Raw genomic sequence first — 27,594 nt, forward strand, 5'->3', positions numbered from 1 at the left:
CTGAATATCTGTCAATGAGCCCGTTTCTCTTCCAGCTCCTGGAGCAGGAAAAGCATGAGCTGCGTCGTCGTTTGGAGAGTCGCGAGGGTGAGTGGGAAGGCCGGGTGGCCGAGCTGGAGACAGATGTGCAACACCTGCAGGGGGAGCTGGAGAGACATCAGGTGCAGCTGCGTGAAGCCGACCGTGACAAGAGCCGGGCCATCAGCGAGCTGTCAGAACAGAACCATCGACTGCTGGAGCAGCTCAGCAGGGTGAGTGTGTGACTCCAACAGTGTGAGTGAGGTTGAGTGTGTGACTCCAACAGTGTGAGTGAGGGTGAGTGTGTGACTCCAACAGTGTGAGTGAGGTTGAGTGTGTGACTCCAACAGTGTGAGTGAGGGTGAGTGTGCGACTCCAACAGTGTGAGTGAGGGTGAGTGTGTGACTGCAACAGTGTGAGTGAGGGTGAGTGTGTGACTCCAACAGTGTGAGTGAGGGTGAGTGTGTGACTCCAACAGTGTGAGTGAGGGTGAGTGTGTGACTCCAACAGTGTGAGTGAGGGTGAGTGTGTGACTCCAACAGTGTGAGTGAGTGAGGGTGAGTGTGTGACTCCAACAGTGTGAGTAAGGGTGAGTGTATGACTCCAACAGTGTGAGTGAGAGTGTGAGTGAGGGTGAGTGTGTGACTCCAACAGTGTGAGTGAGGGTGAGTGTGTGACTCCAACAGTGTGAGTGAGGGTGAGTGTGTGACTGCAACAGTGTGAGTGAGGGTGAGTGTGTGTCTCCAACAGTGTGAGTGAGGGTGAGTGTGTGACTCCAACAGTGTGAGTGAGGGTGAGTGTGTGACTGCAACAGTGTGAGTGAGGGTGAGTGTGTGACTCCAACAGTGTGAGTGAGGGTGAGTGTGTGTCTCCAACAGTGTGAGTGAGGGTGAGTGTGTGACTGCAACAGTGTGAGTGAGGGTGAGTGTGTGTCTCCAACAGTGTGAGTGAGGGTGAGTGTGTGACTCCAACAGTGTGAGTGAGGGTGAGTGTGTGACTGCAACAGTGTGAGTGAGGGTGAGTGTGTGTCTCCAACAGTGTGAGTGAGGGTGAGTGTGTGACTCCAACAGTGTGAGTGAGGGTGAGTGTGTGACTGCAACAGTGTGAGTGAGGGTGAGTGTGTGACTCCAACAGTGTGAGTGAGGGTGAGTGTGTGTCTCCAACAGTGTGAGTGAGGGTGAGTGTGTGACTCCAACCGTGTGAGTGAGGGGGAGTGTGTGTCTCCAACAGTGTGAGTGAGGGTGAGTGTGCGACTCCAACAGTGTGAGTGAGGGTGAGTGTGCGACTCCAACAGTGTGAGTGAGGGTGAGTGTGCGACTCCAACAGTGTGAGTGAGGGTGAGTGTGTGACTCCAACAGTGTGAGTGAGGGTGAGTGTGCGACTCCAACAGTGTGAGTGAGGGTGAGTGTGTGACTCCAACAGTGTGAGTGAGGGTGAGTGTGTGACTCCAACAGTGTGAGTGAGGGTGAGTGTGCGACTCCAACAGTGTGAGTGAGGGTGAGTGTGCGACTCCAACAGTGTGAGTGAGGGTGAGTGTGTGACTGCAACAGTGTGAGTGAGGGTGAGTGTGTGACTGCAACAGTGTGAGTGAGGGTGAGTGTGCGACTCCAACAGTGTGAGTGAGGGTGAGTGTGCGACTCCAACAGTGTGAGTGAGGGTGAGTGTGCGACTCCAACAGTGTGAGTGAGGGTGAGTGTGTGACTGCAACAGTGTGAGTGAGGGTGAGTGTGTGACTGCAACAGTGTGAGTGAGGGTGAGTGTGTGACTCCAACAGTGTGAGTGAGGGGGAGTGTGCGACTCCAACAGTGTGAGTGAGGGTGAGTGTGTGACTCCAACAGTGTGAGTGAGGGTGAGTGTGTTCCTCCAACAGTGTGAGTGAGGGTGAGTGTGAGACTCCAACAGTGTGAGTGAGGGTGAGTGTGTGACTCCAACAGTGTGAGTGAGGGTGAGTGTGTGTCTCCAACAGTGTGAGTTAGGGTGAGTGTGCGACTCCAACAGTGTGAGTGAGGGGGGAGTGTGCGTCTCCAACAGTGTGAGTGAGGGTGAGTGTGCGACTCCAACAGTGTGAGTGAGGGGGAGTGTGTGTCTCCAACAGTGTGAGTGAGGGTGAGTGTGTGTCTCCAACAGTGTGAGTGAGGGAACAGTGTGAGTGAGGGGGAGTGTGTGACTCCAACAGTGTGAGTGAGGGGGAGTGTGTGACTCCAACAGTGTGAGTGAGGGTGAGTGTGTGTCTCCAACAGTGTGAGTGAGGGAACAGTGTGAGTGAGGGTGAGTGTGTGACTCCAACAGTGTGAGTGAGGGGGAGTGTGTGACTCCAACAGTGTGAGTGAGGGTGAGTGTGTGACTCTAACAGTGTGAGTGAGGGTGAGTGTGTGACTCCAACAGTATGAGTGAGGGGGAGTGTGCGTCTCCAACAGTGTGAGTGAGGGTGAGTGTGTGCGACTCCAACAGTGTGAGTGAGGGTGAGTGTGCGACTCCAACGGTGTGAGTGAGGGTGAGTGTGTGACTCCAACAGTGTGAGTGAGGGTGAGTGTGTGCGACTCCAACAGTGTGAGTGAGGGTGAGTGTGCGACTCCAACAGTGTGAGTGAGGGTGAGTGTGCGACTCCAACAGTGTGAGTGAGGGTGAGTGTGTGACTCCAACAGTGTGAGTGAGGGTGAGTGTGCGACTCCAACAGTGTGAGTGAGGGTGAGTGTGTGACTCCAACAGTGTGAGTGAGGGTGAGTGTGTGACTCCAACAGTGTGAGTGAGGGTGAGTGTGTGACTCCAACAGTGTGAGTGAGGGTGAGTGTGCGACTCCAACAGTGTGAGTGAGGGTGAGTGTGTGACTCCAACAGTGTGAGTGAGGGTGAGTGTGTGACTCCAACAGTGTGAGTAAGGGTGAGTGTGCGACTCCAACAGTGTGAGTGAGGGTGAGTGTGTGACTCCAACAGTGTGAGTGAGGGTGAGTGTGTGACTCCAACAGTGTGAGTGAGGGTGAGTGTGTGACTCCAACAGTGTGAGTGAGGGTCAGATGCTCAGTCTGTTGTGATTGGTCTTCTCCGCTCTGATTGGTCAGATGCTCAGTCTGTTGTGATTGGTCTACTCTGCTCTGATTGGTCAGATGCTCAGTCTGTTGTGATTGGTCGACCACTTACAGCGTGTGTCGGAAACCAAATGTCCATTAGCATATCTGAATTTCAGTTTATCCTAAGCAATTGATACACAGCGAAATGAACAGTAACAATGGCACATTAGGGTATGTAACAGGAAGTGAGACTTGTGTCTTTTAGGAGACAATAATAAGTTTAATTTATATAGCGCCTTTCCCAAGCTCAAGGACGCTTCACAATACAGTAAATAACAAGCAGTTTACACATAGACGGACAGTGGACATTTGCCCAGTCCAAGTAATGAGCGATTGCAGTTGCAAATCGCACTACATTTGCAATACAACATGAAAAACAAAGGCAACAAACATTAATTACAGACAGCATGGTGGGCAGTTAGAGTAAAGATGCAACAGATTATTGGTAGTCAGTTAACATTGTGATTGTGTTATGTCAAGTTAACATTGTCATGACTGATAATACTGATTAAACAAATGTGTTTTGAGTTTACTTTTAAATTCATTTAACGTGGTTGTTGTCCTGAGAGCCAGGGGGAGAGAGTTCCATAGCTTAGGGGCTGTAACAAAGAAAGACCTGCCACCCATAGATGATAAGCGAAATCTCCGCTCACAGAGGAGTTCACAGCCAGAAGATCGGAGAGTTCGAGGGGGAATATAAGGAGAAAGTAATTCAGAGAGATAGGCTGGAGCAAGACCATTGAGTGACTTAAAGGTAAGCAGAAGAATTTTGTAAGTGATACGGGATAACACGGGTAGCCAGTGCAGTTTGAACAGAATTGGAGTGATATGGGCAGTTTTTTTAGTGTGAGTTAGTAGTCTTGCGGCTGAGTTTTGGATATATTGCAAACGTGAGATAGAGTGTGCTGGTAGTCCAGAAAAAAGAACATTACAGTAGTCGAGGCGAGATGTGATGAACGCGTGGACTAGTGCTTCAGCGTCTTTTGGGCTGACATAGGGGCGGAGTTTGCCTTAGGAGACAATGCCTTTATCTGTCATGCACACGTTCACAGCTATAACACACTGCATGAAAGAGGTAGATTTCGATATTATTAAAATCAAAAGTTGTCTTTGTTAATATTTAATGGACCAGAGTTAACACGAACTAACAATGAACAGTTGTATTTTTACAAATAGCTTTGGATGAAACCGTCTACTAAATATAAATTGGCAGCATGAAGTTACTAGAGACAATCCAGAGGAAAACTATTTGGCTCAAGGGTTCAATGGGCTTGATCCTTATGGAAATCAAACCAGAAAAACCACATAGATAAGGCAGTGTCCTCGTAAAAAGCCAGAATTATTATTCTGCTCATTCTTTGAATTGAAATATTGATTATGGTGGCAGGAAATCCTAGGCAGGTGGAAAAAAACATGCACACTATGAATAAATTTCATGGCTCCGGCACACAGGGTGTTCCCTCACCTTGCTGAGACACTACAATACGCAAACTCATCAAAATTACACTGCACTCCATTGAGTTTCCAAAATTATGCAATCTACCTGTTTCACAGTCCAGCAGGGCGTCCTTGAAGATTCACAGGACTTTTCATTGCAGTGCATCTTTAGATCAGAGCCAGATAAAAAAAAAAATACACACAATTTTGTAGCTTTGGATGTTTTTTGTTTGACTATAATTTTTTTGTTGCACGTGAATTTGTTTTGGCCAGCAGACAAAATTTGTTTGGTGATTTGCATTGTGTGAGAGAACGCAGCGAGTTGTCATATGTCATCTGGTTTCTTTATTGTAATATTTGAAACATGCTTTTTTTTTTTTGTAAAACAACTTTAAAACTATTTGTATTGCAAAAAGTGTTACACAAAAAAAAAGTGAATTCAATTGAATATTTATGCTAGTTTAATACATGAATTCTCATATGGTAGATTTTCAATCCAAAATACAGACAATGCAACAAACAATCCTAAATCTAAACAATTCAGTGGAATTAGCCATATAATCATGCATAGGTCGGATAAAATATTTAAACAAAAATATTAGAGTTAATACAAAATGTATAATTTTAAAAGGGAGTAAAACATGATTACCAACCATATCCTTTGATGTTGACATTCAAATCCTTGTTATTTTGGTGCAAACACATCTTTCCCCATTACATTGTTAAATGCATGAATAAAGGAAAAATACTTAAAATAAAGAATATAAACATTTTACTGCATAATAGTAATATAATATAATATAGATACTCACACATGTCTTGATATCAATAAATAGGATTTACTATCCCATTTGTCTTTTGCATCACACTGGTTAAAGTCACTTCTAAACATGATGCAATTTAAAATGATTGCCTTCTGAGACATTACGGTTACTCATTTTATATCAGTGACTGAGAAATGATAGGAAACTGGGATTGATTGATTTGGCAGGAAATTGAGATTTGCAGGTTAAATGCCACATTGAGTTTAGTTTGTGCTTCAGTTTCTTCTTGCAACTCTTGTTCACAGGCGCATTTGAATTGCCATTGAGTCTTATTGATTTTGCCCCAGGATGGCTGTGGTGTTGTGGCAATGACGCAGCAGAGGTTAGACAACAATCTCTTCCTGTATCTAAACACCAGCGTCCCCCTGACAGACTGATGTTAATGTTCTTAACGGTCAGATTTACTGCAGCTGTCCATAACACTCACACTCAGGTCAAATTAATGCTTTAATGCTGTCAATCCTAGTCAATTTCATTCCCTCCGACACACACACACAATACACACACGTCCTGTTAGTACCACATGTGGTTCTAATAATGGTCACACATAATGGCAGAAGAATTGATGATGATAAACTAATCAAGACTGAAAGACTGAAAGCTGAGGGCAATAACACCAGCAAAACCAAAACATGTTCTTAGAAAATAATGAAAAGAGAATAAAGGGATGTTTACACCAGGAAGTATAGTAGTTCATTTTTAAAAGTTAAAGGTGAACTATGTAGGATTTTTGCAGTAAAATATCCAGAAACCACTAGGCCAGTGTTATATATTTTGACCAGTTGAGTACTTAGAATATCCCAAATGTTTCCAACTATTTGTAAATCGTGAGAAATTGCTATTTTAACCGAGGAACCAGGACGTGTGAGCTATGCGTGTGAGGGAGTCGCCTGTCGATTGCGTCATATCTGCGTCACCCTCGGTTTCCGGTTTTATTCAGTGAAACACTTTACTCTCACTGCAGTGTGAACAAGTGTCATAGCAGCCGCCGAGCGAACGTCATAACTTCCTTTTCAACACACTCAGATATATCTAATATGATAAACAGAGTTGCGTTACCTCATACTCATGATTGGAAAAGAGGAAGTGGCGCCGACAACCGTGTCATAATAAAAGTCCCGCCGGCGATTATGCCATAATAACAGTCCCGCTCTTCAGTCGCTCCTGCGGCCTTGCTCAGCTCCACAACACTCGGTCCTGCTCTGCTTCACTACAGTAATGTTAATAATCGCATCCATGAACATGATTTCTGCCCGAGTCCTATCCTGACTGTTTTCCACCGGCTGTGAGGTGAAGACCACATGTCCCAAGATTCTGCGCTCAAACGTGGCGTCATCAAACTACGCCTTTGTTTTGAATAGGCGACCTCTAGTGGACGGAAAAGTTACATAGTGTAGCTTTAAATAAATAAACAACGATAACTCTAATGAGAATGAACCTCCGGAAGCTCAAACGTGCTGCGTTACACAAGAATGAACCTCATTGGTTCTTGCTGAAGCTCAAACGTGATGTATAACACAAGAATGAACCTCATTGGTTCTTGCTGAAGCTCAAACGTGATGTATAACACAAGAATGAACCTCATTGGTTCTTGCTGAAGCTCAAACGTGATGTATAACACAAGAATGAACCTCATTGGTTCTTGCTGAAGCTCAAACGTGATGTATAACACAAGAATGAACCTCATTGGTTTTCGCGTGTCAAGTAAGCATGCATGAGCTTCCTTTTTCCTTAACTGATGTGTGCACAATTTTATTTAATTTGAGTGTTTATGCTATTTCAAGTAGCTCAAATGTTATAATGGTTTTAGTTATCAATGATTACAAAACCTCAAAATACACCACATTATAATTGGTTGTCAATTGAGACTGCTTACTTCTAGAACTAACTAGCCAAATTTTGACTACATAGTAATATATTCCAGCAAAAAAATAAACATATTTCTTGTAGTAAGGGGTCAAGGTTTGCTGGTTACTTTGTGTTGGTGTTTTCAATTTTTTTAAAGTAATTCAAATCAGCAGCTAGTTGGCTGTGATGGCAATGCTCTCTGAAGCAAGAAAGAGGATCTGAATACGAGATAACTAGATGGGCTTGACAAATCTGCTAATGGATCTATTGCTGCAGAGTGCAGACTCTGATGACCTTCCTTCTGTGGGACAAGCAACAGGAAGTGACATAAGGCAGAGTGAGTCATGAGTGAACTCAGGTGGGATTAGGGTTTAATCCAGATCATCTTTCCTTTACGGACAGTATTAGGTACAGAGCAAGAACTGTGTGCGGTTAAATATACAAGAACAACCTGACTGGATGAGATCTCATTAAAGGGTTGGTTCCCCCAAAAATGAAAATCATGTCATTTATTACTCACCCTCATGCCGTTCCACACCCGTAAGACCTCCGTTCATCTTCGGAACACAAATGAAGATATTTGTGTTGAAATCCGAAGGCTCAGTGAGGCCTCCATAGAGAGCAAAGCAATTTACACTCTCAAGATCCATTAATGTACTAAAAACATATTTAAATCAGTCCATGTGAGGACAGTCGTTCAATATTAATATTATAAAGCGACAATCATATTTTTTGTGCGCCAAAAAAACAGTCAGTTCCATATATTCTACCAGCCCATGTTCAAGGCCAGGCAGTATTAACATGGACCTGTACGGTTCTGCAGGTATTGTGAAGATGAGGACAGTATAGTGAATATAGTGATCATGGATATAAATGTTATATTCAGGCTGTGCAGGGGATGTGAGCACTTTTCATACCCTTCCCACAGAACAGAACTGTCAACAGGTAAGGTTGATGTTTATCTATAACCGGATGCCGCAACAATTGAATTCAAAGTTGTTCGTTTGCTCTGACTAGTGTCAATTTCGTTAACGAAAATATGACGAAAAGTGTTCATTGACAACCTTTTCCCCATGACTAAGACAAGACGAGATGACACAAACGTCCTTAAACGATTATTGTGACTATATAAACATGCAATATCATTTACAAAAAAAGACGAGACTACAAAATTGACCACTATTAAAGGACAACTCCGGTGAAAAATGAACCTAGGGGTAATTAAAAGATGGTTACCGAGTAGATCGTTCTCTGGGATGCGTTTTCATGAAAATCGAATGTAAAGAGTTTTATCTCTAAAAACAGATTAGCTTATAATGCTAGTATATGGGGCATAGAATAAGTAAAATTAAATCGCTAGTTAATACCACTAACAAGGCTCAAAATAGCCTCACACTAACACGGTAGCATAATGAGGGTCCCTACATGCAAACTGAAGCATTGAGAACGTTGTAAGTGTACAAACAGTTTAATAAGAAGATACTTTATAAAGACTACATTACGCGTATACAGACAGGAGCCATCTTGGAAAACAGTCTCGACAAGTCGAGCCACGAACGCTGTGCTAAGTGATGAACTGTGACCTGGAATCTCATATGGTCCGTCGTTTCCGGAAGAAAGCACTGAACACAACAGAGAAAGTAAATAAAAAAAAACAAACAAAAAAAAAACAACGCAACAGAGACTAGTGCTTTCAAAGGATACACACTAAAGAGATGGCGGATTATTCAACCGTGGCTCGACTTGTCGAGACTGTTTTCCAAGATGGCTCCTGTCTGTATACGCGTAATGTACTGTCTTTATAAAGTATCTTCTTATTAAACTGTTTGTACACTTACAAAGTTCTCAATGCTTCGGTTTGCATGTAGGGACCCTCATTATGCTACAGTGTTAGTGTGAGGCTATTTTTGAGCCTTGTTAGTGGTATTAACTAGCGATTTAATTGTACTTATTCTGTGCCCCATATACTAGCGTTATAAGCTAATCTGATTTTAGAGATAAAACTCTTTACATTCGATTTTCACGAAAACGCATCCCAGAGAACGATCTACATGGTAACCATGTGTTAATTACCCCTAGGTTCATTTTTCACCAGAGTTGTCCTTTAATAAAATCTGTTTATACCTATAGAGTATAACGCCGTTCAAACCATGTCGATTAAAAAATACAAACTTGAACAAAAAGCACTCTTTGGTTTTGTCGGGGGTGAGAAAGAGGAGCGTTCGAATGTTCGTGCTTGCGGTTGCCAGATTTCAGTGATTGGTCGGCTTTTATGACGTACATTTCGCGACAGAGCTTGCTTACCAAACATTCAAAACAATGCTGTGTGCTGGATTAAACGCCATTATTTTATGCGTGTAGGCCTATATATGGGTTTAATTTTACCAACTGAGAACTCACGAAGAGCTCATAAAATGTTCAAAACATTCAAAACAGCAGCAGGATTTCCTCCGTTGTATGCAGAAACGAAGATCTGCATATATTGATGAGGCACTTTACCTCCTCGTTGCTCCACGTTTGCCCTCTACTCATTTTGGACACCGATCTTTTCGCGTCGTCAAATCAGCTGTAGCATCGCATCTTGGGACATCACGTCCTGTTTTTGGTTAGTTTACATGTCTTTGGTCCGTGTTGCGTTCATATATCAATCGAACCGCACAAGAGTTCGTTTGGAAGCGGACAGAGACCCATCTTTTTAGCGTCTCGGTCCGCTTGTTTGGTGCGCACCAGGGTTTGGATGGCAGCGTTCACATGTGTTCAAAAAAACCGCACTAACCGAGCAATCGCACCAGGGTTCGTTTTAATCCAACCAAACATGACAAGTGTGAACGCACCCTAAAAACAACACGTATTCTATCCGGTGTTTTACTTAAAATGTGCAATCTGGCAACCATGTGCACGCGAGCTCTCTCTCTCTTGCGCGCGGATGATCTGAAAACACCAGTAAACAAGTAAGCTCCATTTCAGCAATCTCCATTTGAGATTTTCTGCTTAAAGTGTCATTTAGTCGGTTCAGTTCTGTCACGACTCACGAGCCGCTTGTGCTGTTTGTGATTGTGTTTGCTGAATAACTGCACTTGTGTGAGGTACTGAAATGAGCCAATCAGATCAGAGCTCAACATTATTATTCATGACCCTTCCAAATGAGGCACAAATAGACCATTTAAATCTAGGGACAAATCCTAGGGTTGTAAATGGACATAAAACTGTATCTGGAGTATTTTTGCCCTTGCCAAAGCCACATACCTTCTAGATATCAGAGAACAATTGAAAATATTGTATCAATGCATTCTAGGGCACCTTTAACTAATGGACCTTATTGTAAAATGTTACTGAAACTTCTCTGAGACACAGCTAGTTGACATACAGTATAAATAAAATATTTTCTTCTGAAGGGACAGTGACAACTTAACTTGATAACGAAGTAGAGCTTAGCAAGTAGGTAAAGCCTAGCTAATACAGACAGCATAAATGTTTAGCTAATGTACTGAACATATTGTGTTGTGTTGGACAGATGCTTTCTGTTGCACACACACACACACACGTCTGTCTGCCAGTCCTGGAAGCAGGGGGTTGTCAAAAAAGCCAGAACCCCAGCAGCCTAATCTGATCAGTGAGATGCATTTCACTAATTACATTACAAAGGTTTAGAGAGAGAGAGGGAGGGTGAGGGGAGATGGACACTGAACAAAATAGACCTACATTTCATTATCAAGATGGGGTGATTTTATAAATGATCCCATTGATTATATGTTCACTGGAGGCTGCATTGGAAATTAATGGCAAAGTAACATCGGTAACAGGTTGTGGGGTCAGACAGCAGGAGCGCTGATGCAGTCATTCAGACGAAGAGGAAAATCTCTACTGTAATCCCTGCTGGGACGTATAATACTGAGTCGAGTCAAGAACCCGTTAAAACTACAGTAAACTAGATTTTTGAGTAATGCAAAACTCACTGCCATGATGCTGGGGTGTTGCCAGGGCGTTGCTATGGAGTTGCTAGGTTGTTCTGGGTGGTTACTAGGTGGTTTCTTCACGTCTAGTGTGAAAAAGACAATGCAGGACAAAGCAGAAGATGATGCACAAGAGTATCCCATTTCTTACGGTGTAAGGGGCAGAAATGGGATTGAGTATTAGGCCCAATCCTAATTCTATTTTATACCCCTTCGCCTTCACGTTCCTCTTGCCCCTTCATACAGAGTGGCAAGGCATAGGGGTGAAAATATTCCCCTAAGAAATGGGACACCACAACTACACCATTACACGTCATCATACGTCATCACACCCCGTTTCTTTTATTAGTGTCCTGTGACATTTAACCTGTATGAACAGAAGTGCGTAGGCTATATCTAACAGAAATCAGGCGCGAACACGTTTAACAAAATACTTGCTCCCAACATAATTTTGCGCTGTATTCGGAAAATAAAACGGTGCTTGTTTTCAGTTAAAAAATGTATGAGCCTTCGAGTTTCCTAAGACGATACAGAATGATACAGAACATTCAAGACTGGTGAAGACGCTTTTCCATCGGGCCAAACTGTTCTCTTTGTTTGTTAACCGTTCCATTCCGAGCTGATCCGAGCCGGCCGGTACGGATATGGTTTAGTTTTCTACTGTGGTGCTGCGATAACGGAGCTCTTTGCAATGTAATATAAACAAGTCAGTTGTTGTCTTGGTAACGCACGAGTTTACAGATGATACATGATGTAAATATTGACTGCGTTATGAAGGATGACCAGATATATCTTTTTAACTATTATTAATTTGTGTTCACATCACTCAAATGGTGCGTTTAGCAAGCTATGGAGAAACTGGCAGCCAGGCGTCACATAAGTGATCGATCCCGAGTGGCAACATACACACATTCTATGCAGCACGGTGGTCGGAGTATGGAGGGAAACTCCTTATACCCCTTAGTTCGAAGTGTGGTCCTGAAAAATCTTCGTTTGAAGGGCTATCTGGCCCTTACCCCTACCACTCCAGCCACATTTACATTTATAGTACTGATAATATTTACACAAACATTTACATACATTTTATAGTACTGATAATATTTACACAAAATTTACACTATAGTAGGTCTACTGATAATATTTACAATAATGTATTGAATTTGAAATTTTTTGGGACCCCATGTCAAGTGAAGGGGTATGAGAAATTTCCCTGCATATACCGGCAACATGTAGGGCCCTAAGATTTCCACCATGCGAAATACATGGACGGAATCCATTCAGATTTTGCTGTATAATGTGAAACGTCAAATTTTTGATTAATTAATAAAAAGCAGATCAGTACACTGAAATCAAATCGTGATATGGACTAGTGTCTGTGAATATTAAACCGCAAGAAGACTATTTAAATATGAATCCTGCATGCTCTGCATGTCTCTGTGTGAATGAATGGTTTCATTTCACACACACAAACACACACATGTGATTCTCGTGGTGTTTTGAGCCTGAATGCGTGAACGTCACCTCCAGAGCCGCTCTGAGAGTCACTTCATGAGCATTTTACCGTTTCATTTGATAAAACTATCGTCAAATATCATAAACACAAACTCAAAGGTCTTCACGGCAACCCGTCAAAATAAAAGTTTGGTTTAACTTGAAATTGTGACAGAAATATTTATATTTTACAGTTGTACAGTAGAATTTAGCTACGTCTCAAAGTAATACTACTACTACTACTACTACTATTAATAAATTACTATTAAAACTTAATTTTTTTAAGGAATAATCTTTTTTTTATATTTAAACAGTAAAGCTCTGTTGTGCATCACATAGTTTGACAAAAAAAAAAAAGTTTGTTTAATTTGATATGATTACATTAATGTTTTATGCCAACATTTGATTGCCAGAAAAAAATTAAATATACATCACAACATTTCTGGGGGAAAAAAAACATTTCATAGAAAAAATTTATAAATAAATTAAATAATAAATTGTTGTTGTTTTAAATTCAATTAATCAGACATGCTTTTTGATTATTAAAATGTAATTAAAATGGAGTAATTAAAACAGGTTCATATTTACAGCCATGTTCTTGTAAAAAAAAAAAACATTGACGCATCTCCTTTGACGTAGGAGCTAGAGATGACGTAGGATGACGTGTAACGGTGTTGATGTGGTGTCCCATTTCTTAGGGAAATATTTTCACCCCTACCTCTTGCCACTCTGTAGCGGGGTATAACATAGAATTGGGATTGGGATATTTAGAGACTTGATCACATCACTAGACAACACTAGCTATTTTACGAAAACAACATATTGCTGTTGCCACAGGGACATAAAAGCAATTTTAATGGACCCCCCTCTCTGACCCCCCTCTCGATTCAGCATGTGAACTGTCCAGCAGGCTGACATTTCATTTGAGTGCCTCCAGTTTATACTGCAGAAATGTCACAGGTTTCCTCCTCTGACAATATGACTAAGGGATGTCTCAGCATCTCTGATCACTATTCCCACATATTGCTATGGCAACCCCAAGTGTTATGTTCAATTCCACATGTTACTATGGAAACGTGATTAACCCCCCCCCCCCCCCCCAAACAATATGCATCACCCTCGGATACAGGGAAAAAGACACTCTAAACGAGTGTAAAAACTGTAAAAAGGGGTTCCTTTAGCAATGCTCTGTTGTGTAAATGAGACTGAAATGAACATAAGAGCCGGATCCGCAGTCATAAAAGAACAGGCAACCTCACAGCATGCCATGTGACACGCCTGCGGCTTAATACAAACGTCCGGCGCGTGCCGTGGGTCATGTCGAGACTTTAGTATAATCTCCCACTGCTGGGATTGGCTGCTGTGAGACTTCAGTGTAAACGCCCCCTGCTGGGATTGGCTGCTGTGAAACTTCAGTGTAAACGCCTCCTGCTGTGATTGGCTGCTGTGAAACTTCAGTGTAAACGCCCACTGCTGTGATTGGCTGCAGTGAGGCGGTGTTTAGCCACACTATTACGTAATAAAGTGTCACATTCCACATCCTGTTGTTTTAGCAGATTGGCTTCAATATAATCTTTAAACTAATGAAAAAGTTCTGAAACGTACATAATGTTTTTATAGTACAATGATGTCTTATATGTCAAAAAGAAAGAGACGCAAGTCATTTTTGGATCTCAAGTTGTGGCTTTAAACCAGGGTTAACTAAAACTACAAATGTTGCTTTGGAAACTTACTGAAATAAGTTGAAGCACTAAAATAACTAACTGGAATTAAACTAATACTGAAATAAAAATCACTTAAAGGGGGGGTGGGGGGGTGTGGGTGAAATGCTATTTCATGCATACTGAGTTTTTCACACTGTTAAAGACTTGGATTCCCATCCTAAACATGGACAAAGTTTCAAAAATTAAGTTGGACGTTTGATGGAGTATTTCTGTGCCAAAAATACACCTTCCGGTTTCTCACAAGTTTCGGAAAGTTTTTTTCGAGTATGGGTGTCACAGCTTTCAGACGCTCTCAACGCAATAGCTGCGTGCACTCGTCATTCTTTAGCTCCGCCCACACGATACGCCCCCAGCCGCTCGTTTTTTTTCCCGGAAAGACTCGGTACAGTGTATCTTTCTTTTATAAATATATTAAAACTTAAGACTTTTCGGAAATATGAAGGATGCAATACTACTCTATGGGTACCCAAGATTGACATGAGATTGACTGAAACTGAGTGTTTAAATCTAAATAGTAATATTAGCCAACATTAAAAATTGCTCAAAATTAAACTAAACTGAAAATATAAAAGGCTAATTTAAATTATTAATACAAATTATAGTATATATATATATAAAGCATTGCTGTCATCAGAGTAAATACAGATAACCATACTTCAACTCCCTCAAATTCCCTTCATGCTTCTTCGTCATTTCATGAATCAGCAGAGCAATAAAGTATTCTTGATGACGTTTATTTGGCTTAAACAATATCAAACTAATGAGAAGTTCAGCAATCTGATATGAGTCAAAGGACTCTACAAGTGAAAACCTGCTCAACATTTCTTTATCTGTCTCGAGTCTTTATCTGTGCCAACAGAAAGTTGAATCCAAGGTCAAGATGGGTGACGTTTCCTCTTTGTTGTCAAAATAGCTGAACTATTATTTTAGAAAAACGCTTTTATCAGGAGATTCCTCCCGCCAGGAAAAAACAAGACTTAGTGCCTTAGAATCTACAACTCAGGGCATTTCACACCTATAGATCAATTTGTTTTGTTCCGAAACAGGGAATTAATTTGTTACAATGTTGCATTTTCTTCATGGTTTGGTTCACTTTCACAAGGTACCAAAATGTGTTTATGTAAGACACACGCGAGTACAACTTGTATTTATGATGCACCGTTTACTATTGGATGAAACTATCAAAGTTCATGAAGCCCAAGTGCCTACAGGTCTATTATGTGACATGTAGGCTGTCGAAATGTGACGTGAAAGGACTTTATTATATTACCATTTTTGATAATTACGCAGCATTACGAAAGAAGTCTCTTATGCTCATCAAGCGCGGCATTTATTTGATCAAAAACAGCCATATTGTGAAATATTATTATAATAATGGTTTTCTATTTTAATATACTTTAAAATATGTATTCCTGTGATCAAAGCTGATTTATCATCATTACTCCAGTCTTCAGTGTCACATGATCCTACACAAATCATTCTAAAATTATGATTTAATGTCAATGTTGGAAACAGTTGTGCTGCTTAATATTTTATATAACCTGCTGGGATACTCTATTCAAGATTCTTTGATTAATCAAAAGAACACAATGTATAATATTTCACAATATTAGGCTACTGCTTTTTTCTGTATTTTTGATTAAATAAATGCAGGCTTGATGAGCATAAGAGACTTCTTGCAAAAACATAAAATATCCAAACTTTACACACACACACACACACACTATTATAAATTATACAATATATATATATATATTTTTTTCTATTGCCCCTTTTTTACATTTGACATCTGAACAGAAGCCTGATTTGTTAGTCTAGAAGTATATATGCTCTTAGTGATAGCGACTTTGCGATTGTTGCTTTGGGGCAGGGGTCCCTCGAGTCTTGTTGCCCAGGGCACAGGAAATTGTTTATCCGGCCCTGCACGTGCGTCTTGAAAAGCGGATGTTTTGGAAAGTGCTGAGGCAAGTTTTTGTGCCATCTAGTGGTTTAGAGGAAAATAAAATCAAAGGACTCTTTTACCCCCACATTTCGGGTCCTAATTAGGAGACGGCGAGCACACAAAGCATTGTGTCATGACGCTTATATTTATCAAGCAGTAAAAACGGCCCTTCCTGCGCTCAAAACAAGCCGTCTGTGTATCAGAGTCCAAAGCAAGCACTTGTGGGACAATGTTGTGGAAAGAGACTTTTATATTGACATGACAGTCAATTTATTTATTATATTCAATAACATCAGCTCGTTCCGTGCGTCATATGCAAGCGGCAACCTCCCGCAGTTTCTCTTGAAGCCAATACTGAAGTGACTTAAACTGCAATTCATTGACTGGCCACTAGGGACAGGCTCCAGAAGGAGCAGAATCTCATTGAGCTCCATGTTAAAATGCCCAACTTTACAGCAGAAGAACACATGTTTACAGTCTGGTACAAATTGTAGTTTTGGTCTATACGGCTAATTTTGCCCTTCATGACAACTGTGAGGGGGGTGAATTTTTTTATAACTCATTCGTTTACATTATATAAAGCCTTAAAGTTCTGCATAATTAAGGGCGTGGCCACTTTGAGTGACAGGTGGATTGTCATTTGTCTCCTGTCTGTTAATCATCACGTCACCTCAGCTCAGGGCCGGCCCAAGCCTTTATCGGGCCCTAAGCAGAATTTTATTTGGGGGCCCCTCTGTGCCACCAATACGACTGACTATTGTCAGTTCTTGATAATTCGCACACCCATTATCAATGTTATTAGATGTAGCTGTGTTGCTTACACCATGTCTGCCTGTCATGTTTTTACCCTTATACAGTTTTTAATTGTAACAGTAGCAAACCCACAAGAGTGGTCAGATGTTAACTTGCACTTTAATATTCTTGCACTTACAGTACTACAGTTCAGACTGGCATATGTACACACAAAAAAGTTTCTTATGCTGAATATGCTCACAATTTCCCCCCCAGAATTATTTGATGAATAGAAAGTTCAAAAGAACAGCATTTATCTGAAATAGAAAGCTTTCAAAGAATCCAAAAAAAAAAAAATTTACACAACTGTTTTCAACAATAATCATAAATGTTTCTTAATCATCAAATCCAAATGATTTGTGAAGGATCATGTGACACTGAAGACTGGAGTAATGATGATACAATTGTAACTGTATTTTTGGTCCAATAAATGCAGCCATGGTGAGCAGAAGAGACTTCTTTTAAAAACAAGAAATGTTGATGGATTTCTTTAAAACGTTAAACAGCTTTTATTTTGGCAGAAACACACAGGAAGACCTTTTAACGAATTTGGGAAGATGTTTGCTGCATGTTGCGTTCCCAAATTATCATTTTGAGCGACTCAAACATATAGTAGCCTACTTGCAGAGAAGCATTTACTGCGAAGAAAACTGAAAGCTGTACTCCATCCAAAACATGCAGCACGTCAGATAAGATATTCGCACTAAACCATATCACATCATCAAATCCATCCATTCATAAAAAGGTTACCGGGCAACTGACGATCGTAGCACCATTTAAGCGCTGATTTTTCTCGCACTTTGGACTTTGAACCCTGGCTAACAAGCGAATAGTGTCCAGCCAATGGTGCTGCGGGCTCGTGCAGCGCTGTCAGAATCAATCCGTGCATATAGTAGAAAACTTTTTTCAAAAAAGTGCAGTTTATCTAGTAATTGTTTAAGGCCAGTTCGCGATTTCAATAAAGCAACATGCAGCAAATAATTTCATATGCTCTTGGGGGCCTCCTGGTGGCGAAGGGGGCCCTAAGCAGCCGCTTAGTTCGCTTATGCCCTGGGCCGGCTCTGCCTCAGCTCCACCCACGTCCCGCCTCTTTGCCCATTTTCTGTTATCATGGAGTGACGTGCGGTGACGCGCTGACAAGATGGCAACGGCCGACTTTGAGGCTTCTAAACTGCTCTTCAGAATCCTATGGGTGACGTCACAGACACTGCGTCCATATTTTTTTACAGTCTATAGTCATACATCATTATGCTGTTTCTAGGTAATTGTACATTTTACAGTATCGGTTTGCAATCCGATCAAGTGTTTACACGTCCTATCCGAATGACATTTCATCAGTTTGGGCATTTTTATTCCGATTGAAATGTTTAGTTGGAACACTGTATTCCGATCCCACTCGGTTAAAAATTTCAATCGGAATGAAAATGCTCCATGTAAACGCACCTAGTGTTTCTCAGAAATCGCCTACTGCACCTTTAAAAGGGACAACTTTATACCATATCTACCCCTAAAAGGTGCATGTTAGTAATAGGTACTATTCCAAATCTTTTAGGGGTATATATTAATCGCGATCAATGGCATCCAAAATAAAAGTTTGTGTTTACATAATATATGTGTGTGTACTCTGTTAATTATTATTTATATATAAATACACACACAAGCATGTATATATTTAAGAAAAAATATTATTTTTATATATAAAACATTTATATTTATATATATTATAGATTATATAAATGTATATACATGCAAATATTTCTTAAATATATACATGAATGTGTGTGTATTTATATATAAATAATAATTAATAGAGTACACACACATATATTATGTAAACACAAACTTTTATTTTGGATGCGATTAATCGCGATAAATCTTTTGACAGCCCTAGTATAAATGTATCCTTTTAAGGATACTGACACGTGACAAGCTGTTTAGTCCAAAGAACACCATGATCGAAGTCACTCATTGCACAGCTACTAACAAATCAATGTAAATGAGGTATGATTGAATTATTACACTAAAAATTGCACAGCGCAGCAGGAAATCAGCTGTCTAGGACAACGATTGGTTATACAGTTATCATTCAAAAATATGTAACCACTGAATGTCTTGATTGACCAATCGGAATCAAGTATTCCAGAAAGCTGTGCAGCGGAGTGCACGCCCCCTTTTTCAGCAGCGCTGGTTGCAGAAGTTTTTTTATCATTCATATTTCATTCATTTTAAAATAGTTTCGGTTATAAACCATGAACCAAGCTAATCAGCTACGAGGAGAATGATAAAACAAACTTTTTAAGTTTGTAAGTTTCTTAATTTGAAGCAAAAACGTTTTTAAATATTGGACAAAAAGACAAAGGTACAACGGCTTCAATGAGGAAAAGAACTACTATCCCATGAAGCATTGCGAACAGCATAATCGAAAAAATGATGGAGAAATATAAAACTATGCATTTAAAACAATATTTTTTAAGTTTATTGCAAAATATGCATATATTTTACAAACATTTTTGTATTTTGACAACATTGGGAGATTGACTCGATTACGTGGGAGTTGGCTGTGGGCGGAGCTAAAGAGATCTTTTGGAGTGTTTCTATTTTTGACTCTGATTGGTGGAATTTTCTGTACTGCATCATGGGTAATGTAGTTTTTCCACAGGAATTCCTCTGTTAAATACGGTTATTTAAAAAAAAAGCTGAAATAATGCAAGCTGACATCGATTATCAACCTCGTAGCTCACAGTGGGTCTGTCTTTAAAGGTTTATAAGTTATCATTCAAAATCAATATCCTTATGAAGAAAATGAATGGAGATTTTATTTCCGGAACCCGAATGTGGCATATATGGCATATGAAAAGAAAAGCTGAACTTCTTTTAACACGTGTTTTTACTGGAGGACATGTTTACATAGAAAATTGATGGAAAAGCAGCGCAGTGTGAACGGCCCCTATAAATCCCAGCGTACAGCAGGTTACTGGATCCTGAGCATAATCTGCTAGAACTCCAGACACAAGCGTGATCAGTGCGAGATATTGCAGCAGGACGTGAGTGTCATTGTTGTTTTTGTGCGTAGCCAGGACTCGTGGGTTGCCATGGTGACAGTCACAGATGATGTGAGTCAGTTTAGCGCGACTGCAGTCTCGCTGATGGAAATGAGCGTTTCTCACATCTGCAGTGGCCTGATCGTAGCCGTCCAATCGGCTCGGAAAACACCAGGATCTCTGGTGGAATGTTCTACAGACACTCCAAAATGCCAAGTGTGATCAATGAGTGCGTGTGGGTGTGAGTCTGGAGGTGTGTGTGTGTGTGTGTGTGGGGGGGAGAGAGATTTCGCTGTAATATGACTCATGCTCATAGATTATTAGGGCAGCAACAGGCTTCGTTTTTCTTTTAATACACTTCTGTATGAAATAATATAATGCATGCTGGCTTACTGGTAGGAAAGTATGTGCTAACATTATGAAGATAGACGGGTAAAAATCACCTCTTCAATATCTATTTAACATGATACTAATTTCTTCAAACAAACTTAATGCCATTAACCTGGCAAACTTTAGCTAATCCAGTGGCTAACAAACATCCATAGTATCTTTTAAACCTGATTTTGTGAAAACAACAATAAAGAAAATAAAATAGTAAACAAATTGTTATAGTATCACCCCGGTACCTTGAAAGTGATTGTAAAAAAAATAAATAAATAAAAAAGTTGAAATTGATTACTAAAATTGGTCATAATATCAGCTGGGTATGTAATGTTTGTAAAACAATAACAAAAATAAAAAAAGTCAAATAATAAAATAAATAAAATAAAATAAAATAAAATAATAATGAAATAAAATAAAATAGTTGAAATGAATTACTAAAAATCGTCATAATATCAGCTGGGTATGTAATGTTTGTAAAAATAAAAAAAGGTCAAATAATGAAATGAAATGAATTTAATTAAATTAAATTATGAAATAAAATAAAATAAAATAGTTTAAATTAATTACTTAAAATGGTCATATTATCAGCCGGGGATGTAATGTTAATAATTATATTATATATTATTAATAAATTAAATAATAATGAAATTAAATAATGAAATAAAATAAAATAGTTGAAATTAATTACTAAAAATTGTCATATCAGCCGGGTGCCTTGTAAATCTGATTTGGCTTAAAAATAATAAAAAAAGTAAATAATAATAAATAAAAAAATGGTTAAGTCAATTGGCTCACAAATGGTCATAGTATCACAGTTACCTTACCTCATTTTGTTAAAATAAATAAATAAATATTATATATATATATATATATATATATAATAAACAAAACAGTCATAGTATCAGTACCTTGTAAACTTATAATTAAATAATAATAAAAATGAAAGAAATAAGTCAATCTAAATAAATTGTTAAATCTAGTGACATAAAAACAATCATAAAATCATCCCAATTATATAAAATGATAAACTTTCCCTGAAATAAAGGGTCAATCACATTGCATTGTGGGATACAATATCTCACAAACTGACTGCAAAGTCGCAGTAAAATATACTATTCCAAATTCATCCAGTGGTTGTGGTCTGCACATGTGGGCAAATGTCCTGGTACTCCACACATACAGGCAATTTGTTTCTGCACAGTAGCCTATATAGACTAGACATCTATGGGAAGCTAACACACGTTTCTCTGTTTGTGTCCACAGGCCGCCGAGGTGGAGAAACTGTTGTCTACTCAGGTTCATTCTTTACGGGATGATTTCAAAGAGAAAAGCATCTCCACCAACCAGCACATGACGCGCCTCGAGACCCTACAGGCAGAGGTGAGGCATTATGGGATCTGGATCATATTTATTTACAGAGTCATGACACCATGATATATTTCAAAACCTGCTTTCCTTCTGTTTTCCTTCCTCAAATGATTATTTGTATCGTGCACTAAACAGCAAGGGCTTGAAGTAAGTGCTCATGAACCGCTTCCTCTTTTCTGCATGTTCATTCTGGATGTGTGTCTTCTGTGATGTGAGCTCATCCTGAATGCTTTATGTCAGAGCTTCAAGTGAATGCGAGTCTTCTCAGTAACTCATCTTTGAAAGACGGCCGTGTAATTGGCTCCTGGAGTCTTTGATGTGACAGCGCAGGACAAACAATGCCAGCGTGAGTTTCACAGGCCGTCATCAATGGACGCTGGTCTATTCAGAACAACTCTCTCAAATCTGAACTGATGAAACTGTAAGCGGGAAAACGTGGATCTGTAGATTAGCTCTGTTTCAGAACCTAGCGATCTGCCGACCAAGATGGCGTTTTGTGTCCTCCATGCTGTGTTCACACCAAATGCGAATCGAGCGTCAAATTCAAATTCTAACGAGTCTAGTTGGACACTGGAACATTTTGAATCCATAAAGCGAGCGTTTGAAGCTAAATAGACGCACGTTCAAGGCGAGAATTCTTGTGGGAGGGGCAAGTGCGGTAGGGCGTGGACTATTTTCAGACTACATCAATAAACCCCGCCCTCAAGCCTGATTGACAGTTGACTGTGTTATGCTGCGTTCACACCAAACACGAATAGAGCGTAAGAATCGCGTCTACCGTGTCTAGTTGGACGCTTGAACATTTTGAATCCATTCGCGCGTCCAATTCGCTGTGGACGCGCGAATGGATTCAAAATGTTCAAGCGTATAAATTGAGCCTTTGAAGTGAAATAGATGCACGTTCAAGGCGCTCCAGGAGAAATATGTCATAAAACACCACTCTGCCTCTTTTCATTTTCATTAAAAACATATATTAAGCATTAATAGCCACACAAATGTGGTCCAGGCAACTCCTACATTATCTTCACTGCATGTATATTTAAATATCCTTAAAAAATAAAGTTATGAAACTTCTCTTTGCCCTCAGTCAAAACGATTTGGCAGACAACAAATTATAGATTCATGACACCAAAGATCGCCCGTTAGATCTGCACAAGACAAACCACTACAGGACATCAGAGCCAGCGGCAGACGGCAGAAGGACTGGCCGAGGAAAGGCTGCTCTCACCGGGGTTAATGAGCGCTGAGCGCTGGTGATCCACTGCAGCTCACAACTCCAAAAACACAAGATTATTTTTTTATAATAGGCGCTCTCTTTATAAATAAACCACAGATTTGAGCTTTAAACAACTACATTCCCACCTGAAAAAGTCTTAAAACTACATTTTGTGACACAGTAGTATTTTTAAATTATGCAGGGTTTCTCATCACGTCACTTTACCACGTGACAGCAGCAAGCAGGCTCCTGATTGGTTAACGCGGCGCGAATTGACGCCAAAGTTCAGATTTTTCAACTCGGGCGTCAGACGCGAATTCGCTTCAAATGCATGAATGCACAAAAAGCACCACTCGCGCATAACGAGCGTATCGCGCAAGACGCTCAATTCGCGTCATTTGCGCGTACTGGACGCGCGAAAGAGGCGGAATCGCATCCATCGCGCCGCGCGAAACGCGTCTAACGTGCCGCAAGACCTCCAGATGCGAGTCAACGCGCCTTTCCAGTTTCCACTGACTTAACATGGAAATCACTCGCGCCAGACACTCTATTCGCATTTGGTGTGAACGCAGCATTAGGCATCGGAAATGCAAGTGCAAAGGGGATTGTGATTCCATTTGAATTTTGTGAAGGTTGTGGCAGGACACGGAGGACATGAAATTGCAAATAGATGATTTGCTATTCCAAAATGGCAGGGTCATAACTTGTAAGACATTGGAAATGCAATTGCAAACAGACTCTTTGCTTTTCCATTTGAAATTTGGCAGTCCTTGTGCATTCTCGTAAACGAAAATGCAAACGGAAATACAATTTGCAATTCCTTTTGAAAGTTGTCCACTATATCCTTCCATTAAGGTGGACACCCAGATTAATATATATTTCCCATCTAAATCTAACCATGGCATGTCAATGGAAAAATCAGCTGCTGTTTATCATCATGTAAAATATTGTCTTTTACCCCAAATACCATACTTTACATCTAGTGGTTTAGAGGAGAATAAAGTATGTTTGGTATGTGCTGGTATAGGAGAGCGTTTTCTATTTGATACAGCACAAGCTCATTGATAAAGGCAAAAAGAGGGAAGAATATAGGCCTTTTAAGAAAAGAAAAAAATACCAGTACATCCACATCTAATGCATGTCTGGTTTTGTTTGCATGAGTAAACCATGTTGTCTCTTCACATATTTTCAACTGTATTTTGATCAGATATTAAGGTTAAAAAAATTGGTGTAGGATTTACTTTGAAACAATTTTCACTTAGAAATTGCACAAATAATTACAAAGAAACGACAAGCAACACATTGAATTAAATGAGAAATTTTTAATTAAAAAAATAAATAAAATAAAACGTGGACCATTAAAATATAATAATCAGATACATCACTGATTTATGGTACCGCCAGTTTTACTCAGAGCTACACAGTGGTGAGATGAAGTGTGTGTCGGGTTTACTCACGGAGGGTAATTAGTCCATGAATAGTGGTCGATTAAGGGACGAGCTGTCCGTCAGACCTGAGCTGATTGACAGGATCAGTGGAGCTCTCCCTCCATCTCTCTCTGATCACTACAGAGAACACATACAGTAGAAAGAAGCAGAGACGAATTAGTGAATGAGAAACAACGCAACAAAAAAATGGCTAATGAGCCAATAAGTGTTCCTCTTCCGCCATCTACTGGTTAGTGGTAATTTCTTTTATAATATGGTTAACGTCCAAATGTTATTTTATGATACTCGATACACAACAGGTGAATATAAATGAATGATTCTAGCATATACAGAATTGAACCCAAGAAAGGAGTCTTAAATAGTGTTTAAAAAAACAGGGCAACCAATTTAATTAAACTCTTTTTATCTAGGCATTATTCATATTCATTATTCATAGGCGTTATACGTTATTCCTTGAATGGGCTACTTCATAGAAACACTTTCGACAGAAAGATTTCAGAGAGACTAAAACTGTTGAAATATGACCGATAGCATCTGGATATAGTAGCTGTTGCAGTGCTGCTCACGTTATCTAACTGCAGTTAGAGTCTAACCATCTATTATATAACAATAAACATTAACTATAACGCGTTTCATAAAATATCACTTCTATTAATATTCCTGAGAGGTCAACTAATGTCATAAAATCTCAAAATGTGCATTAATTTCATTAATTTGCCAGCGAGTGTGCTTGAGATACACTGAAATGAATGGGGTTCAATGCTGGAACTATTGGTCGCTCCATGACATGCTTTACTTCCGCATTCCTCAGTTCCTATGGAGGTCTATGGGAGTGTCGTAACTCTGTCTTTCAAGGGCTCTAGAGTGTCCCATTTGTCATTTTAGGTCTCAGAAGGATGCTCGCAAGTGCACCCTTTGAAGTCGATATGCTCCCTCAATGCACACTTCAGCCGAGCCCGCACTGGTGCAGGTTACGCAGCGGACTCCTTCCCGACAGTCAAAGCGGCGTTACGTCATGAAAGTACGGACTCGTAGGAAGACCGTGAGGGTTTAGGGTGCCAGTTGGGCCATAGAAGTTAGATGTACACTTCATTAGGTACAACTGTTCAACTACACGTTAACGCAAATATAATCAGCCAATCACATGGCAGCAACTCAATGCATTTAGGCATGGGCTGTGTCCGAAATTGCATATTCTCTTGAGTAGTTACTTATTTTGAATAAGTAATTACTTCATGACCGCTAAAAAAGTATGTGTGTAGTATGAATTGAATATGGACGTCCTACATACTCCATATTGTCATGATCATGTGACCTATCAGCGTCAGTTAGGCCGCTTCACTGCCATTCATAAATCCTCTCCCGAGGCCTCATGGGATAGTAAAGTCATAGTAAGGTCATCCGGATACTTTTTGTCTACTCTTTTATGAGTACTGTGTTAGGGGATAACAGTTTAGGACCCAAGACCAGTTGCAATTAATTAAAGAAATATTTACTGAGGAATAGTTTGAAGAATACTTTGTCTCACAAGGAGTTTGCTCCCTCTACCAGCCTCTTGTACATACAGTTTGTCAACATTTATACTCTTTTCAAGGTCTAGCCACGTCATTACTGCAATTTGAATTATTCTGATTGGCTAACAGAAAATAGATTGTCATAGTAAATTTCCACACATTGTCAGTTAATCAGATTCACGTGTCCATAGATCACTTGTTGATGTTTTCACACCGGAATTAGGCACGTGGTGACCTTCCAGGTCTTGCCCAGAAAACAAGTCCACCCATCTCTTAGGATGCCCGTAATCCACCTCCAATACGGATCTGTAACACAGAATATTACGCACATACACACAGATACACAGTCTCTCCAAGGTTGGAGTTGGTTGAGCTCCAGTTCTGACCAGAAAGTTTCCCAAAACATACAGATAACATGTGCTTTCTCTCAGTGAAAGGTACAGACAGTATTCACCATAGTTCTTTAGCGTTTCAGTAAAAGAAAATATAAAATGAATAAAATATAATATAAAATGAAAGACAAATCCATATTTCCTCTCTGGAAGCCGGGCCTAGTGAGCAAGCACTGTTACTGCACTCCTGGCATGTTAGGGGTGTGTGATACCTCCAAAATCCAAACACACGACACATGTGTCGCTAAACACATCACACATCCCTAGGACAGACCCTCAGTCACTCCTCAGAGACCAAATACACACTTTAGAAAACATATATGAAGAAACATTGGGCCTCATTCATGAAACACGAGCAGAACGAATGTGTGTGTAAATCGTTCGTAAAGCCGATCTGACGTAAATTTTCGGATTCGCGAAAATCTTCGTATTGTTTTAAATGTTAGTTGGTACGACAGAAATGTACACCTGCTCCCTACCACGTGTGAATGGTGCGTAAAACATTTGACCGTCCTGTGTTCTCATTTAGGCAAACTGATGACATTTCATTGTGATGCATTATGTACCATAATATTTCAAGAGTTGATTTGCCCCGTCTTTTTTTTTTTTTACTGTTGGGTAATAGGTATCGCTATTTACCAGCTATTTTACAGGCGTTTTACCAGGCCGTCCAATCACAGTGGAGGAGGGGCGGGACAAAAACTACACCGACCAATCATCCCACTTGTACACCGACTGAACAACAATAATGGAGAAGTTAATACTGCTTTTTACTGCATTTTTTATATTCAGTAATATTCTTCAAAATGAGATACTAGTAACACATTATTATTGCCATGGATATTCTGTATCATAGCAACCAAAGGATCTCAGCTGGAAAAACGCTGCCCTTGCAAAACGCTTTCAAGCGCCACCAGCTGGCCATTTTCAGAAGAGCACCTGCTGATTTTTAGCTGGCTGGACACACGATAATTTAATATTTATTGCTAGGCATATGGCCATTTATTCTTTTTTTAGCATTTATGAAAAAATACTGGAGCCAAACCTGAGAAAGAAGTCCAGAAGATTCCAGCGTTCCTGGACACGTCATTTGCAGTTGTAACTCATGGGATTATGCTAATTTTGCACGCATGTC

The 27,594-nt window shown here is 40.1% G+C and overlaps 2 protein-coding genes across 3 annotated transcripts in view; one reads left to right on the top strand and one right to left on the bottom strand.

Annotated features, from left to right (window-relative positions):
* The window catches only part of rab35b (RAB35, member RAS oncogene family b), a 761,740-nt gene that overhangs the window by 663,479 nt on the left and 70,667 nt on the right, over positions 1-27,594 (bottom strand). The window lies entirely within an intron of this gene.
* Positions 1-27,594, top strand: part of bicdl1 (BICD family like cargo adaptor 1) — a 68,148-nt gene that overhangs the window by 11,821 nt on the left and 28,733 nt on the right. For both annotated transcript variants that reach the window (XM_079826485.1, XM_079826484.1), the window contains exons 2-3: positions 36-251; positions 21,785-21,901. In XM_079826485.1, coding sequence (XP_079682611.1) covers positions 36-251; positions 21,785-21,901 — 333 coding nt within the window. The remainder of the gene's footprint in view (positions 1-35; positions 252-21,784; positions 21,902-27,594) is intronic.

This window comes from Gobio gobio (genome assembly GCF_949357685.1).
Source record: "Gobio gobio genome assembly, chromosome: 10".
Taxonomy (NCBI): domain Eukaryota; kingdom Metazoa; phylum Chordata; class Actinopteri; order Cypriniformes; family Gobionidae; genus Gobio; species Gobio gobio.